This window comes from Carassius auratus, chromosome 49 (genome assembly GCF_003368295.1).
Source record: "Carassius auratus strain Wakin chromosome 49, ASM336829v1, whole genome shotgun sequence".
In the NCBI taxonomy this organism is placed as follows: Eukaryota; Metazoa; Chordata; class Actinopteri; order Cypriniformes; family Cyprinidae; genus Carassius; species Carassius auratus.
In genome coordinates this window covers 12,944,773-12,961,614 of record NC_039291.1, presented here as the reverse complement: position 1 = coordinate 12,961,614, position 16,842 = coordinate 12,944,773, and the positions used below count along the sequence as shown (strand labels likewise).

Genomic DNA, 16,842 nt, shown 5'->3' with positions numbered 1-16,842 from the left:
CGAATTATTCCTTTAAGGTTCTCCTAAAGCTTATGTTTGCCTGTGCTTGATTAAAATGATCACCCAGAAGTAAAATAGCATAGCTATTAGCACTAAATCATTAGTTCAGAAAGATTGAGTGTACATGAATAAATGCATAATGATTCAAAATTTTGTGAATGAAGCAATGATGTATGAGTCTCTTAATTAAATCACTTGTCCACAAGCTTCATGAAACAGCATTTATGCAAATGGCGTAACAGAGAACAGTTACACAATCTCAATACGACAGCAGTATTGAACACAAAGAGCTGGTCGTCTCTTGGGAAGAATCTGACATTGAAATGAGAAAACTTGAGTAAACAATCATATCTTCAGCTAATACCCAGGGAATCTTGAGTTTAAATGGTGTTGATAAATTCTTTTAAAGTCCATTTGTTTGTCATTTTCCACCTCCATTTTTTAAAATGAGGATTATGGCACCTTCGGTATTTAGAGATTCTAACCCTCGTAAAAAATACAATAAAAACCACACAACAAAACAGAATTACTTTCTGCTCTGTATTTTTCTGTATTGCGTTCTAGTCACTTGGTGTGTCTGAATGTGTGTGTGCATTCAGCATGATTAGACATTAATATTTAAGTGTCTCACACACACGTCAGGAAGCTAAAGCCTTTTCAGCTCAATTTTCAACAGCTTGTTAAAATATGTTGGAAGCTTTGAAAGGGTTGGAGTTTTATCAGCCAGGATGAGGCAGCTCTCTTAAATACTTAGTGTTTTCTGTAAGTAAATCCCATAATGCAGGTACACACCATTCCTCTTCGCCCCAATATCCTGAGCTTTTTGGGGGCCTAAAACAGACTACAGAGGTTCGAATCTAAACAAAGGGTGTCTTTTCTGAACGTAAAGTGCCAATGAAGATGATGCTCATGTGAAATTGTCTTCTTGAAGTATCAAATGGTCTAATGCACAGGATACAGGACCTGTCTTTTTGTCTGTCCAGCAGTCTCGGTGAGCAGGAAGACTCCAACTCCCAGAATTCCAAAGGTGCAAATGTGTAACCCTAAAAGGAGAGGCGGAGCCTATACAGTTCAGTCACTGTCGGAATACATGTTGAACGCTAGTCAAAGTAAGAGAACGTCTAACTGGCATTATCAGTCAGAAAGCCCGGACCCCTCAGTACGGCTTTGAGTTGTGTGGGTCAAAAGAGAAGGTAAAAGTGCCTTGTTTTTAGCAGACATCCGTTTGAGTTTTTCGCCGCACATTGGCTGCGACTTTTTTTGGGTGGGGATATTTTAGAGACATGCAGACACAGTCACACGGTCAGTCCAGTGTTTTACAACAGATGGAAAGCAGATCCCTTGTCAAAGTCCATATTGCAGTCACGTCACACAAGCTGTGCTTTCCCAGAATCTGTTAAGTCATCGCTGAATGCAGTTTTCCTGAATCGGGATGAGGGACTGATGGGATATGTGTGCTCTGAAAGGCTGAATGACAGTTTAATGAAGGAAGTTGGATATTTAAGTCAAAAGATCTACTGGTCACGTTTTCTGCATCAGGAGAGGAAGTCGCTATCGTTCTGGACCGGGCCAGGGAAGTAGGACAAGAGGGGGGAAATGGGTTGACCGGCAACACACGCTCTTGTATATCGCACCTTAATTAAAATGTTCATATGTTAAAACCTTTGCTCTGTTGGGTCAGGGGGTGTGGGGGTGGTGTGCTGTTCACCCTCCAGGGTGGATTGCTTTGAGAAGAAGGGGGTGGAGGAAAGTGTTAAAGTTGGAAACCCTCCATGGGAGCCTCACACTGCTGGAAAAGGAACTGCTGCTGCTGGAGGTCAACGGCAGGTGCCAGGGCCGGATCTTCATCCTCTGTGCTGAAGTAGCGCTCGATCAGGTCAAAAGCCTTCTGGTAGATCTCCTGGTTCTCATGGCCCTGTAGAAACTCCAATTTGTCCAACCCTGGTGGAAAGCAACACAATTGGTTTTATTTTTTGTTTATATTTTATGTTGCCATATTCATTAATTTTAGTCAGTTTTACTTTTGTACAACTTTAAGTTGTTGAGGGTAACATTTGAAGGAAGTTCAAAATTTAAATCAAGCATTTTAAAAAAATAATTATCTCCTTGATGCTGAATAAAGTTGTAGTTTTTGCTATTTTTGGACCAAAATGTATTTTTGAAATATTCAGAAAGCTCTTGGACTAAATCTAAAATACCTTAAACTGTGTTCCGAAGATGAACGGAGGCCTCATGGGTTTGGAACGACATGAGGGCGAGTTATTAAATGACCTAATTTTCATTTTTGGGTGAACTATCCCTTTAAGCCCATATTGTACTTCAGTTTTCTTTTGTTGAAAACAGATTTAAAGATGATTCTCACTGCATTCTTTCATATATGGTGTTTGTTTGGAGCAGCATTTACTGGGAATCAAGCCGCTCATTTGTTTTCCATGAATTTACGCAACTGGGTGGGTCATATTCTTCTCAGGTCAGAAAATCTAGATATATGGAAATCTATATAAATATGGGAAAAATCACATCCCTGGACTTAGCAAGTGTGATGGCTAACATACCATATGCCTCCTCAATGAGGGCGCAGTAGGGGTTGATTCCTCCTCCTCTTTTAGCTTCCAGCTCACCCAGTCTTAGGATGTTCTCCAAGCCATTCAGAGCCACCTGTACAATCTTTGAATCCATCTGCGTCATTAGGTCACATAATGGCTTGATGCAACCAAGCTCAACAAGATGCCTGAGGAGAAGATTAAAGCATTGAAGTATAAAGCCGCTGAGGCAGGAAGTGATAGGATCACAAATTTTCACAAGAAATGCATGTTAATAGCAGGTTAAAGCAGTAATTTGTTTTACCTAATCTGCTCAGAAGAACCGCCAGATGTGGCATTTGTGATGGCCCATGCTGCCTCCTTTTTTGTACGGAACTCTGCATTTTGCATAATATTTATCAATGGGGGCAGCAAGTCTGCATCTATCACCATCTAAAAAAAGATCAAAACAAAGATTGTGAGAGAGAAACCGACATTTAGGGCATTTAGAGACCTGCACGGTTATTTGATTTCTTTCCGAAACAAAGACTTAAAATGTTACGATGTTGCAGTTTCTTCTTGGTTAAGTTCAGCTCATAAGGCAACATTTCAAAGTGCACCAAAAATGTCTTTATGCATGTTTGGTTGGATTGCTTTCTCACCACAAGCAAACCACTCTAGAATAAATTTTTTAATTGGCCAGTGACCATCTTGTTCAGCTGATCTCAGACCCTTTGTTTACTCGAGTGCCATGTATATAATATGCCCAAATGAACCAAACGAAGGTGGAACACATGCCAGGTTCCAAGACAAATGCTCCAAATGAGCCAGGTGTGAAATGCAAACTGACATTTGTGTGTTAACTGTGTAAACATGCACGTACCTGTATTTGTGCACGGTTCCCGGCTGTGATATTGGAGATGGTCCAACATGCCTCTTTTTTAATGGACTCTTTCGGGCTACTCAACAGGTGAAGAAGACTTTGCAGGACAGAGCAGTTAAGAATCACCTGTTCATGAGAAAACAAATGATGTTACGCCCAAAATATGTAACAGCTACAACATTACTGCGATTAGTAAAGAAAATACAGTTGTTTCACCTGAGTCTGCAAGTCATCTCCTGTGACTATGTTCCCCACGGCTCTTAAAGCAGGAGACACCACCTTATATTCTGCATGTCTGGAACACATGGAAACATGACCTCAGAAAACTGCTCTTACTCTTAAGGATTTTAAGTAGTGCCCAGAAAAATACAAAGTAAAGAAGCCATCTTAAAAGCCTAAGCCAGTGGATCTTAACCTGGAGGGGCTTGGGCCCACTAGGGGTCTCGGCAAACTTTCAGGAAGGTCTCAAAATGGTTTTAAAATTACTTTAAATAAAACTTAATATCATTAAAACAGTTAAAACAACAACAAAAAACTAGATTGTTTAATAATATTTCTTATTTTAATTCAACGACTTGTTTTAAGGAACAAGTGTTTCCAAATTCTTGGAAAACCTGGATATCAAAAAAAATGTGTAATTTCTAGGCGTATAATGTCATATACATTTATGAAATCTTTTAATTCTGCATTTGCATTTAAATATAATTTTGTATAGGTATGCCAAGCTCTAAAATATTTTTTGGTATGCAGAAATCAAAAAAATCTGGAAGAGTCATGGGGTCTTCAAATTTTTGTTGTCAATAACTGGGGCCTCAGAGAATCACTTGCTTAAGCTATTCATTATTCTTTCCATCTGTTTTTCATTTCTTACAGCAGCAGCTCCACTAGTCTGCGGCAGACTCCCGAGTCAATAACAGCCTGGATCTTCTCATTGGGACCATCAGATAGATAAGAAAGAGCCCAGCAAGCATCAGCCAAAATGTCGGTATCATTGACAAAGAGCAGCCAGGACAGAACGCTGAGGCACGGCGACACCTGCATTAAAAGACAAATACAACTTGAATCTCACTTTAAAGGCGTGTACAATCTTGCGGTTTAATTAAATTACTTAACTATCAGGTTCATGTTGATTTATGCTGATTTAATAAAAGATGTCAATTAATCCATGTCATTGTAGTAGAAGCAAAAATTCTTATTTTGACTAAATTTTAAATTAACATGTTCTAGCTTGAGCAAACATGATCATGATGACGTGTAGATGCTACCCACGGCAATACCACTGAGGTTTGTGGCTTGTGAAATGAAGTATGACTGTGGCTGTTTGTGTGCTTGCTTGTCATTTGCTTGGCACTTTTCATCTATAATGCTCTCCTCATTTACATACACTAATCCAGAAGATTATTTTATTCATTTATTTATTTGATAAACACACCATTGCTGAATAAAAGTATTAATAAAAAAAAAATCTCAATGACTTTAAACTTTTGAACATTGTGTTATAAGGCATTATTGTTTTTTTTTTTTTGCATTATTAGGTCATGTTGTAAGTGAGATATCAATAAGAATATAAAATCTAAATTCTAAGTCTAAGATTTTAAAATTCTCAACAACTGTATTAAAGTTTTTTTTTTAACTAAGGTTAATCTGTTTGAATTGCTACACAACAATATAATGTACAACATGAAAAATAGATATTCATTAAAAATTATATTCAGCATACATTAACAGGGTTTAAAATTAGCGTTAAATAATGGTAAGGGTAATCTAAATGAAAAAAATAGGGGGAAATTAGTTATTTTATATTAAATAACTAATTTAAATACCGAATATTTATGGTAATATATTTCAAAATACATTACACAAGTAATTTTTTAAAACAGGCTTTAAGGGATAATTTACTGATACGCTTCCATTTCTGAATATGTACTTTGGAACAATGTGTATTGTAAAACCAGAGAACAAAAATTTGCACTGAACTACAACGAAACAGGAAGTGACTTTTACCTTGGAAAAATCTGGGGGTGGGTTTTTTCCTCTGCACAGGTTAGACAGAGCCCAAACTGCGTTCCTCATCATAGTCAGACGGTTTTGTTTAGCCAATAACCTGTCATAAGAATCTGTATCATTAGAACAACTGTTCAACAGTAAGGTTGTTCTAAAGCATATGGTTGCATGACTTACTGTACTAGAGAGGGAAGAATATTGCAGTCCAGAACATAGTCCCTGCACTCAGTGCTGTCACCTGCAATATTGCCTAAAGCCCACACCGCCTACAGTGGAAAAAGACAAATTTAGTCCTTTTTTTTTATACTAACAGGTAACTGTACCCATTTGTGCCCTTTCAGCGAGACGTTTACCTGTTCCTGTACATCCTCGAAATCCGAGCTGAGCATCTCAATAAAAATGGGAACCGCCCCAGCCTGGATGACCACCCGTGTCTGATGGGATGTTCCTGATGCAATGTTAGTCAGAACCCACGCTGCTTCAAACTGCACAGAAACAGGACGTCTGTCACCATATTGCAGAAAAGCATTCACTAATGCACCATTCCTGAGCCAAGAGGATTAAATGACGATAGCGAGAAGACTTGCAGAACATTACAATAGTGTGAGCATGTGATGGTTGAGATTTGTGCCAGGTTGCTCGCTGTCTTGCTGATGTGATTTAGGGGCTATATCTGCAGGCTGTTCCTCTTTTTCTAGGCTGTATAGTTCATTTTGATATCACTTAGGGTGCTTTCACACTTGGTTCGCTTGCCTGGTCCGAACCAGAGTTTGATGGCTCCCCCACCCCCAGCTGAACTGCATTCATATTATTTTATTTAGGTGCGAACTGCAGTTCGTTTGCATCATCAAGCCAGCAGCTGTTTACCCCTTTGCTTAATAACAACGGTGCAGGAGAAGGCGGCAAATGCATAACATTACTCTCAACACTTTTGTATTTAAGTTTTTGTTTTGTTTACAAAGCTTCGGTACATAACGACACTTGCGTCAGTCTTACGGATGTACAGCAAATGTTATATAGATAGCTGAAGGCGAACAGAAATGAGATATACAGCTCTCTGCTTGCAGAGCGTCAGTCACGCTCGTCAGGAAAGTGAGTGAAACACACATTTTCATCAAATAATATGTAATTAATAGCGGTTCACTTCCGCGATTAGGTACGATTGTGTTCACATCAGCAGCAAACCGTACCAGAGCTCCTATGAACCCAGACCACAATTTTTAAGCAGACTCGGGGACAGTTTGCGGGTAATCACCCGAGTTTCGTAAGACAGCGTTCACATTACCGAAACGAAGCGAATTCTGACATCAATCGAACTCGGGTGCGCATCAAGTGCTAGTGTGAAAGCACTCTTAGATACAGCTTACTAGGCTCACCTGTAGCGTGCAGTTCTCTCTTCTTTTCAGGAACTCAACAAATCGTTCCACGACACCAGGGGTGGCAATGACCTCATCAATAGGGGGATTAGGCTCTAATGTAGGGTCAAAGATGTAATTAGCATCCTTTTATCATAAATAGGATTATGCAAATGCCTGAGTTTTGGGGTCTTTCACCTTTAGATAAGAGCTTTCTGAAGCGCTGTGTTCCGATGAGCTGTTGTTCTGGGGAGCTGGAGAAGATCATCTGTATCATGTCCTCAGAAATAACACTTCCCTGTAATACAATGGAAAGACAGAAAAGGTCATACTCTATTTTTTTCATCAATAAGTAAAAGACTGTGATTAACTATTGTTTTATCTTTGTCACCGTGATTTGGTCCATATTGTTGGCCTGCGATTCCAAGTATCCACTGTCCAGCATCCCATCATCCTCCAGTGTCCCATCCTCCTCCACTGTGGCCACATTTCTGCGCTTGAACAGCTGTAAGAACACATAAATTGTGCTCAATAAAAATACCAACATGTGCCACGTAACAGTCCTAATGTTGCATTTCTTTCCTTGGAAGGAGCAAGCAAGTCATTTATTTATTACTGTTAACATATTTTCGCCTGTAGAATCAACTAGAAGTAAGGCATTTGCAGGCTATTTCAAAAGCTGTAAATATGGTGCAGCTTTATATACAAGGCATTATTCTTTTTGTTCAAGCATTTTTTCCAATCTGATACAGTAACATTGTAGAACGAGTCAATCTTTCATTCATTATCTGGCTCGGTGTTCATCTTCAGTTCTCTCTTCACAGCAGTTCAGTCAGTGTACTGTTTGAGTAAATGAATTACTCCCGGATGTTGGTTTATTTTAACTCAGATGGAGTGTCAGCCACATGAAAAAAGTTAACAGCTTAAGTCATTTGTGGATTAATGCGTATTGCGGACGCGAACCGGATATCACTAAACTGCAATGTTTTGAAATCTCACAACAAACCCGGAAGAGAAGACAATGCTTTATAAAGTCGTAGTTTTTGCTATTTTTAGACCAAAATATATTTTTGATGTTTCCAAAAATTCTAACTGACCCTCTGATGTCACATGGACTACTTTAAAGATGTTTTTCTTACCTTTCTGGACATGGACAGTAGACCGTGCACACAGCTTCAATGGAGGGACAGAAAGCTCTCAGACTAAATCTAAAATATCTTAAACTGTGTTCCAAAGATGAACGGAGGTCTTATCGGTTTGGAACGACATGAGGGTGAGTCATTAATGACATAATTTTGATTATTGGGTGAACTAACCCTTGATTTTATTTTAAATTTATTTTATATTCACTACGCCATGTATTTACGTCACATTTGATTAATTTGACAAATATTAACCCAAATATTTGAACCGTAATGTATATTTTGATTATTGGGTGAACTAACCCTTTAATAGACAACAGAAAAAACTGATAAATATACAGTACTGTTCAAATATTTGGGTTAATATTTGTCAAATTAATCAAATGTGACCGTAAATACATGGCGTAGTGAATATAAAATAAATTTAAAATAAAATCAAGACACTACCTATAGTAGGATAACTAGACACAAAGCCAAGATCCACAAAGCCACTCCAGCTCTCTTACTTGTTCATCTTTCTTTTGTTTGCGAAGTTGCAGGCCTTCTTCCTCCCTCCTCCTCCTCATCTCATCCGTGTTGAGTGATTTGTTTTTATAGCTTTTGAGACGTGCATGGTCCTTCCCCTGACTCATGATGTTGCCTGCTGGAAAGACATGATCAAAGCAAGATGAGCTATAGAAGAATCACCAAGACTCTTTAAAAAAAAAAAAAAAAAAAGAGTTGCTTGATCTCAGCTAGATGACATGCTTTGAAAGATCATTTAATCTCACTTGTTTCCATCAGCAGTGGACACACACCAATCATAACATAATGCCAGATAAGAATGAACAAACGCAGATCTGACAGAAGCAATTATATATATATATATATATATATATATATATATATATATATATATATATATATATATATATATATATATATATAGCATACTAATGCAGTCTGAGCTGTAACCTACTCAAAGAACCTCTTCTGTCACTTAGCATAATATTTCAACAAAATCATTGTTTTAATGTTGTGATAAACCAACTGGGAAAGTACGTTGATATCTAATAGTTATATTATTAACTTTATTCACCACTTGTTGTTTTCCCTTAAATGACAAAAGAATATGAAGATATTGGTGAGAAACAGAGCCAGACTCATGGGCAGTGGCTCTTCAGCCCGCAGTGAAGGGGAGAGAGAGAAACCCATCCAACCGTCTCCACCTAAAAACACCGCACCAAACGCATCAATCCAACCGTACATTGCACCAAAGAACCGGAGGCGATCGATTTGAGTCAATAAAATGTAATTTTAGCTCCTCACATGGTAGTGATCATCGACTGAAGAGCGGGTTTGTTGGTAATATCGTCTTAACGCCAGACTCGCCTCCCCCTCCCAGATCTGCGCAGTAGCCTCTGTTAGCTCCCCTGCTAACCCACCCAACAAGGTTGTCCGACTGCAGTTTTTATAATTATGTTTAACATTTCTATCTTTTGAATTTATCATCATATAGAGGGCATAAAGCATTCAAACACTAATAATCTACAGTGGCGCACTGACCTGTCAAAACGGTCTCCTTTATCCCTGCGTCGTTTAAGCTGCTACCGTTCAGCCTCCGCCGGTACAGTGATACTGCGCATGCGCACTGGGAGAGAACATTGTGTGCGAAGCGCATGTCTGGTTCTCGGTGTTGCCAGTTATGTATAATGGTGTTGCCATGTCCACTTTTTATAATAAACCTGGTTCTTTTTTTAAAATAAGTGAGCTAATAAATATGGGTAGTCGCGGGGTGAGAGTTTTTTTGTGTTTGTGTAGACCTTGTGTAGACAAAACGTTTGCTCACCTGGGGTAATCATCTTCCGATCATTCGTTTTTTAATTTAATCTTGAAATATGACAAATAAAAGGCACCTTTTAGTTTTTCATTTGTTCAAAAAAAAAAAGGCTCAATTTTTGTGTTCGACCTCTACATGTGGGCGGGAAGGAAACACCCCTCTCCTCTGATTGGTCAACCAAACATTTATTAGTTCTAAAAAACATAATAAGAGTCCTCTGATTCTATCTTACAGTCTATGGATTCTATGCATTCTTAACGTGTTTATTTCTACTACATTTTGTATATTTCTATTCATCACATAGCCAGATTAACGAATGGCTTGACACAAACCGTATCGAGGCACATCCTAGACAGAGCTTTCTTTTGTGTAGGCATAAATTCAGCATCCTGTGAAATATTCGTTAATTTCATAAATATTACTTTACTTCTCACCTGCACTAACAACTACCTAATCGCCTACATCTTTGAAACACTGCCTGAAATATCATAGCTAATCGACTATTAAAATCTGTGAGGCAAAGCTGCACCACGCACTGAAGCGTGGGGAGAATGCTTTGTAGACAGGCATAGACCAATATAAATGTATGTGAACATAGGTAGTTTTAGACAATAAACTAAGTTTCTTTAATTAATATTGAGTATTGGCCAGCTAACTGATGGCATACAAAAAACATTTTTCAAACAACTAAACCAAAGTCACAGAATCTTTGTGTGAATGACTCGCAGCAGGCAAATTGCATTTTGAACAAATTGATTGAATAAAGGGATACTTTATTAACACACTGAATTACCGCCACCTAGTGGCGATATTAGTTTCATAATTCAGGTTTCATTTCATTTTAGTCATATTTCTGCATTAAAAATGTTTTACAAAACATTAATCTCATTTCATTATACATTTGTAATTGCTGTGTAAATGCACGTTCAGCTGTCAGATCAGCATTAAACTGTAAATAAATGTCATATTGTCATATTATTCTAAGTTATTTGATGTAAGTATTTAACATTAAACATGACCAAAAAAAGCTAAAAAAAAAGAAAAAAAGAATACGTAATATTATATTAATATATATGTGCTGTGAAGGTAAATTACAAAAAGTAATTTCGATACATGGGGAAATCATGACATAGTGGTTAGAGAGGTTGACTCCTCACACTAAGGTTGTGGGTTCAAGTCTCAGGCTGGCAATACCATGACTCACTCAACCCCCAACTGCTCCCCGGCTGCCACAGCATAAATGGCTGCCCACTGCTCTGGGTGTGCGTTCATGGTAAGTGTGTGCACTTTGAATGGGTTACATGCAGAGCATGAATTCTGAGTATGGGTCAACATACTTGGCTGTATGTCACATCATGTCACTTTATATTAGTTCCTCCTTTGTCTAAAATGCAGCTTATTGTCTAACACAAAAGTTATAACTGTATGTTCTCATAAATTGTTAGTGATCTGTGATTCACTACAATACATTCTCCCTGTGCTGCAGCTTTATCAAACAGATTTTGATAGTTAGTTATAATATACCTGCCGATGTGCCAAAGGACCAAAGGCTCTGCCTAGGTACGGTTAAGCCATTCATTAATCTGGCTTTTTGATGAAGAGAAAGAAATAAAACATACTAGAAATAAACATGTGAAGAATCAATAGAAGTGGAGGACTATTATTATGTTTGATTTATTTTTTAGGACTATTATTATGTGATAATATTTGGTTGACCAATCAGCAAATATTCAAGTTCCTTATTAATTTTTTTTATCCCTGTCTATCTCTTAACATGTTTATTTCTGCTACATTTGATCTCTTTCTCTTCATCAAACAGCCAGATTAATGAATGTCTCTTAACTGTACAGAGGCAGAGCCTTTGGTCCTTTGGCACTCCACCTGATCTATTATAGCTAACCAGGGCCTTTTCTAGCCAATTTGACGCCCTAGGCCAAATCCCTATTTGGCACTCCCCCAGATTATATTACTTTCAGACACCAGTTTCTTGTCATATTCAAATTGGTTGTCATGGTAAAAACACTAATTTGTGGAAATTCAGCATTATGAGTTCCACAAATCTGAATGCATTATTTGTAAACTGACTTAAAACTTTTTGCACACTTTTTAGCTGTAATATAATTGTGTGGCCACTAGATGCCTACATAACCCTATGTAACTATCCTATGTTTTTTGTTCAATTGTTTTATTGTTGTTGCTTGAAACATTGATTTAAAGTATCAGTTATTGCATTATATTTCAGTAAACCCTTTGTTTCCCTAAACTACATATAAAAGCCTGATCAGTGGTATAAAAGTAATCAATGCAGCTAATCCTTAGCTAATCCTTATTAAGGCATGTACTTTCCTGTAAATAATATGACGCTCTTCCCTCTATGAGAATGAAGCTGTTCTCTTTAAGTGCTTTTAGAAGTGATTTAAAGGTGCTGTAGGGAACTTTTGTAAAAAAATATTTTTTTACATATTTATTAAACCTGTCATTATGTCCTGACAGTAGAATATGAGACAGATAATCTGTGAAAAAATTCAAGCTCCTCTGGCTCCTCCCAGTGGTCCTATTGTCATTTGCAGAAAGTCATGCGCTCCTGGTAAAAAACAACCAATCAGAGCTGCGGTCCGTAACTTTGTTTGTGTTCAATATGTAGAAAAATTAACGTAATAAGCGAGTACACCATGAATCCATTTTCCAAACCGTGTTTTTAGCTGGTCCTGAATCACAAGGGTGCACCTATAATAAGTGTTTATATTCGGACTATTTTAGATTGCTTCAGGGGTACCGCAGCGGAGTAACCCAGTACCTTTGTGATTCTTCATAGACATAAACAGAGAGAAGTAGCTCCGGCTACAATGTTCTTCCGCAAGATGCAAGCAGTTCTGTTTATTAACCGCTAGAGCGTCAAAAGTTCCCTACCGCAGCTTTAACTGATTCAGCATTTTGACACATCCGTAAAAAAACAAACATTAAAACAATGCATTGCTGCAGAAGTGCACACCTTTTGGACAAATCTCGAAAAACATGATTTATCAACTGCCACAAATACTGCTTAAACAAAATACTGATCTTGTGAACTTTATTTACTGTACCAATATTTTTAATTAGCTTTTGAACTTAGCTTTATTGCATAAAAAAAACTTTTCTTGTCAAAGCACTGACAGACAGATAATCACAACCCTGCTCAAATGTTGCAATGTAGTGCCAGTATGAGCTTATTGGCGCCCCTTCATCTGGACAAAGGATGACCTTTATACGACAGATATTAAAAGAATTTACCTTCAGAGCCCATCTATTTATTTATTTTTATTTTATTAGTTTTGTTCAGAGAGCTCTTTTTAGACATTTAGAAAATTTTCCCACTGGCATGGGACTATTTTTTTAGTCAAAGTGCTTGTTTCAGTGATTGAATTTAGTGTAATGTGACTTTGACATTATGATTTGAAAGTGAAGTTATAAGAACATATCTGAACTCTGGAATAACACTTCAGACAATAGGCCAGTGTCATCAGTGTCAGAAATTAACTTTCCCATAATTGGCAACTGATTAAAAGTTATTTATTATTATTATTATTATTATTATTGTTGTTATTATTATTATTATTGTTATTACTGTTTTTTTTACCTTTGACCTTTTGTTTGTAATTTTTAATGTTTCTTAAACAGTAATTGAAAATCTTACATCAAATAAATCAGTGATGCTTTTAGATGTATTTACAGTTTAATGCTGATCTGACAGCTGAACGTGCATTTACACAGCAATTACAAATTTATAATGAAATGAGAATAATGTTTTATACAACATTTTTAATACAGAAAAATGAATCAAATGAAATACCTGAATTATGACAATAATCTTGCCACTAAATCACTAAATCAGTGTGTTAATAAAGGATCCTTTCATTCAATCAATTCGTTCAAAATGCTTAATTCATTCATTTGGGAATAAAATCAAGGCTGTCTCTTACACAAAATAAAGCTCTGTCTAGGCTTTTTCTGAAGAGAAAAATATCAAATGTAGGCGAAGTAAACACGTTAAGAGTCCATTGAAGCGGGGGACTCTTATTGTGTTTTTTTAGGACTAATAAATGTTTATCATTGGAGAGGGACGTTTCATTCCCGCCCAAATCTACAGGTAACGAGGTACACCTCGGGAGTGTTTCTCTTTAATTACACACAAACACACACACAAACAAATCTATAAATATACTAGGTTCAACAAAAGATATAGGTACATAAGTCGAAAATAAAGAAAAACTATATTTAAAAGAAATATTCACATATATTAAAGATTTAGTGCAATACAATACAGTATAACCATGTTAAGTTTTATAATATCAATTATTTATTGCACACATTTTTTCAAAGCTAATAATCAACAATAATAGGGATTTGGCAACCTGAATGAAATAATGCGATGCGCAACACTGTTTCTGTTGTTTTATCTCAGAAATCCCGAAACGCTGAAGCTAGATTGTAGACATCACATCAGATTTAGGTCTATTTAATTTAATACCCTCTTAATCCTTCCTGAAAATAGTCTATAGTTGTTCTTTAACGGTAACATTAGAGGGCAGGAGAATCTGTCTTGTCGTCTCCCCTCCGTATAAACAAGTAGCCTAACCGACAGACCGACATTTCTGTCATTGTGACTGCAGTAATAATGGCATCTCTTCAGGTTTTACGTCGTTTGTGCGTGTTTACACTCAATAAACCGGTTTATCACGGTAGAGTTATCTCAGCATGCGGACTGAAGACTTCCACCGTCAATCACGGACAACCTGATTCAGGTAGAGCTGCTAGCAGAAGAAATTATCTCTCAAAATGAGTGCATTTAATTATTGCAGATAAGATTGATCAACTTTTGCAAGATGTTATAGCCTACTTTTTAAACTGCGAATTTCAGTGAAGTCTGAAGTCATTCATTTATTGTCATTGTATTTATAAGTGTAGGTCAAATATAAGTGACTCATAATATCATTTAAAAGCTGAAAGGAGCCATTTATTAACATATATATATATATATATATATATATATATATATATATATATATATATATATATATATATATATATATATACAAAAAATAAAGATAACTATTTTAGTCAAGTCTGCTATGTCAGGGAATGGCTTGTCTATTTTGGACTTTGGTCCAATTCCCAATTATCTCTACTTGATAAATCACCATGATATTCACAGAAACATACATTATAGTGTGTGGTCTTTAAGTGAATTCATTCATTTATTGTCATTTATTTTATTTATTTGTTGATTTGTTATTGATTTAGAGGAGGGATGGGGTAAAAGAATATAACTAATATTTATACATAGTTACAATACAGTTATACTGTTGAGAATATTGACGTTTTTATTGATTCATTAATTGTATTTATTTGTCATTTTGTTCATAAATCAGGTCAAAATGCTATATTGAAAGGATCCATTTATTTACATATAAAAGATAAAGAGTCATATTTTAGTGAAGTCTAAAATATATTCTTATTTATAGTATCGGTAAGGGCCATTTATTATATAGGAACTTTGGACTTTGGTCCAGCTCCCAGCAATCTCTACTTGATAGTTAACCATGATATTCATCGAAGAAAAAAAAAAAAACACACAAGGCAATCTGTCAAGTGAACTATTTATTTATACAAGTGAATATATTTATTTATTGACTGCTTCGTGTTTTAAAGTGTGGTTTCCCACTAACCAAACACACAGCCATTATGTGTCTACTAAGCATTAAGCAGGAGTTTTTGTAAAATGCTGTTTTTATGTTGAATAATTTTTACTGGTATTAATTAATGAACTTTATTTGCCAATAATAGAATAACCCTGATCTTGCGGTGGTATCATTTTGAATAAGTCTTTGGTTGATTTTTACACTTTCAGTGTCAGCTGTGACATATGAACAGCTCAAAGCCATGCTGGCCAAGCATAGCGTGCAGCTGTTTGATGTCAGGAATACAGATGAATTCCAGGCTGGCCGGATCCCTGATTCTGTCAACATTCCTTGTAAGCCACTACTCAAGTGAAGAATCTGTGTTTCTTCTTTCTGCATCCACACTCACTCTCAGTTTTTTTCATTTGTCTGTCAGTGGGACAGCTTGAGGAGTCACTGAAACTCCCACCCCAACAGTTTCAACTGCAGTTTGGAGTGAAAGCCCCTGAAAAGGAAGATAATAACATAGTTTTCCATTGCCGAAGTGGAAAAAGGAGTCTGACTGCTCTTGAAATTGGTCATCGTCTGGGATTCTCTAAGTAGGCTACTGAAAACACACACACTGATCTCATTGTAAACCCAGAACTCATATTACGTGGATGATCCTATTAATTAAATATTCCTTGTTGTTAGAGGCACTACTTGTTTTCTTTGTCTTTTTTAGGGCACGGCATTATGCTGGCGGATACATTGATTGGGAACAGCGTGAGAAGAAGTAAAAAGACCTACTGAGCATCCTTTTAAATTAACCACATCACTGCAACAGTCATATTAATCTGGACCAATAATCTTGAAATAGAAAATACAATTAAATATTGACTGTTGAAACTGAAGAAAACCATTTACAAAAATGTGAATATGCATATTATTTTAATGACTCATCATATTATATATGAAACGTTTAATTAAGATGTGTTTTCATTGATATGTGAATATGAATTACTCAGTGTATTAGAGGTAATATTGATATAGTTTAAAGACTCATTAATTACTGATATGATATGAATAATAAAGTTGATTTTTAGAAAATTGATGGAGCAACCTTATTCCAGATAAATACTTATAAATTGCTATTGAACCAGACGGATCAAACTATTTCTTAAAAAAGACACTGGACTGTTAAAACCAATGTGAATATATATTCATAAATCTGCTTCAGCAAATAATTTTAAATAGGCTCTGGACAGAGATTAATTCATTGCTGAATATTGATCTGGACCAATAATCTAATATACTGCAAGGTAAAATTATTTACAAATGTGCTTAATTAAAATAATATTAAAAGAGAGTGCTTAATTCATCAGTACATATTGATTTGGACCTATAGTCTGGAAATACTATAGAAGATCAAATTAAATGATGACAATTAAAACTAGCGAAACTGAGCTATAAAAACTAAA

The 16,842-nt window shown here is 36.3% G+C and overlaps 2 protein-coding genes across 3 annotated transcripts; one reads left to right on the top strand and one right to left on the bottom strand.

The window, feature by feature from the left end:
- Positions 1-207: 207 nt before the first annotated feature.
- On the bottom strand, positions 208-9,601 carry LOC113066284 (importin subunit alpha-5-like). 2 transcript variants are annotated; one of them, XM_026238148.1, is made up of 14 exons: positions 9,452-9,601; positions 8,413-8,546; positions 7,156-7,269; positions 6,963-7,062; positions 6,786-6,880; positions 5,763-5,894; positions 5,587-5,675; positions 5,410-5,509; positions 4,277-4,440; positions 3,622-3,700; positions 3,406-3,531; positions 2,848-2,975; positions 2,556-2,731; positions 208-1,941 (listed from the first exon to the last, which is right to left on the bottom strand). In XM_026238148.1, exons 1-14 carry the CDS (start codon positions 9,564-9,566, stop codon positions 1,754-1,756), a joined length of 1,740 nt encoding a protein of 579 aa, XP_026093933.1. In that variant the 5' UTR covers positions 9,567-9,601; the 3' UTR covers positions 208-1,753. The 2 variants fall into 2 exon arrangements, with proteins under 2 accessions (XP_026093933.1, XP_026093932.1); XM_026238147.1 differs by having other exon boundaries at positions 8,413-8,549; positions 9,452-9,581.
- A 4,525-nt stretch (positions 9,602-14,126) lies between these two features.
- LOC113065961 (thiosulfate:glutathione sulfurtransferase-like) lies at positions 14,127-16,473 on the top strand. The gene is made up of 4 exons (XM_026237493.1): positions 14,127-14,506; positions 15,613-15,735; positions 15,819-15,981; positions 16,107-16,473. Exons 1-4 carry the CDS (start codon positions 14,380-14,382, stop codon positions 16,159-16,161), a joined length of 468 nt encoding a protein of 155 aa, XP_026093278.1. The 5' UTR covers positions 14,127-14,379; the 3' UTR covers positions 16,162-16,473.
- The last annotated feature ends 369 nt before the right edge of the window (positions 16,474-16,842 follow it).

Bases quoted from the DNA above. Each gene is read 5' to 3' on its own strand.
- LOC113066284 (XM_026238147.1), bottom strand. From the start codon at position 9,566: ATGCGCTTCGCACACAATGTTCTCTCCCAGTGCGCATGCGCAGTATCA. The intron at 7,270-8,412 runs GTAAGAGAGCTG...GTGTTCTTACAG, and splicing joins AACAAAAGAAAGATGAACAA to CTGTTCAAGCGCAGAAATGT. The intron at 5,676-5,762 runs GTAAACGTCTCG...TTTCCACTGTAG, and splicing joins TCGAGGATGTACAGGAACAG to GCGGTGTGGGCTTTAGGCAA.
- LOC113065961 (XM_026237493.1), top strand. From the start codon at position 14,380: ATGGCATCTCTTCAGGTTTTACGTCGTTTGTGCGTGTTTACACTCAAT. The intron at 14,507-15,612 runs GTAGAGCTGCTA...TTACACTTTCAG, and splicing joins TCACGGACAACCTGATTCAG to TGTCAGCTGTGACATATGAA. The intron at 15,982-16,106 runs GTAGGCTACTGA...TGTCTTTTTTAG, and splicing joins CATCGTCTGGGATTCTCTAA to GGCACGGCATTATGCTGGCG.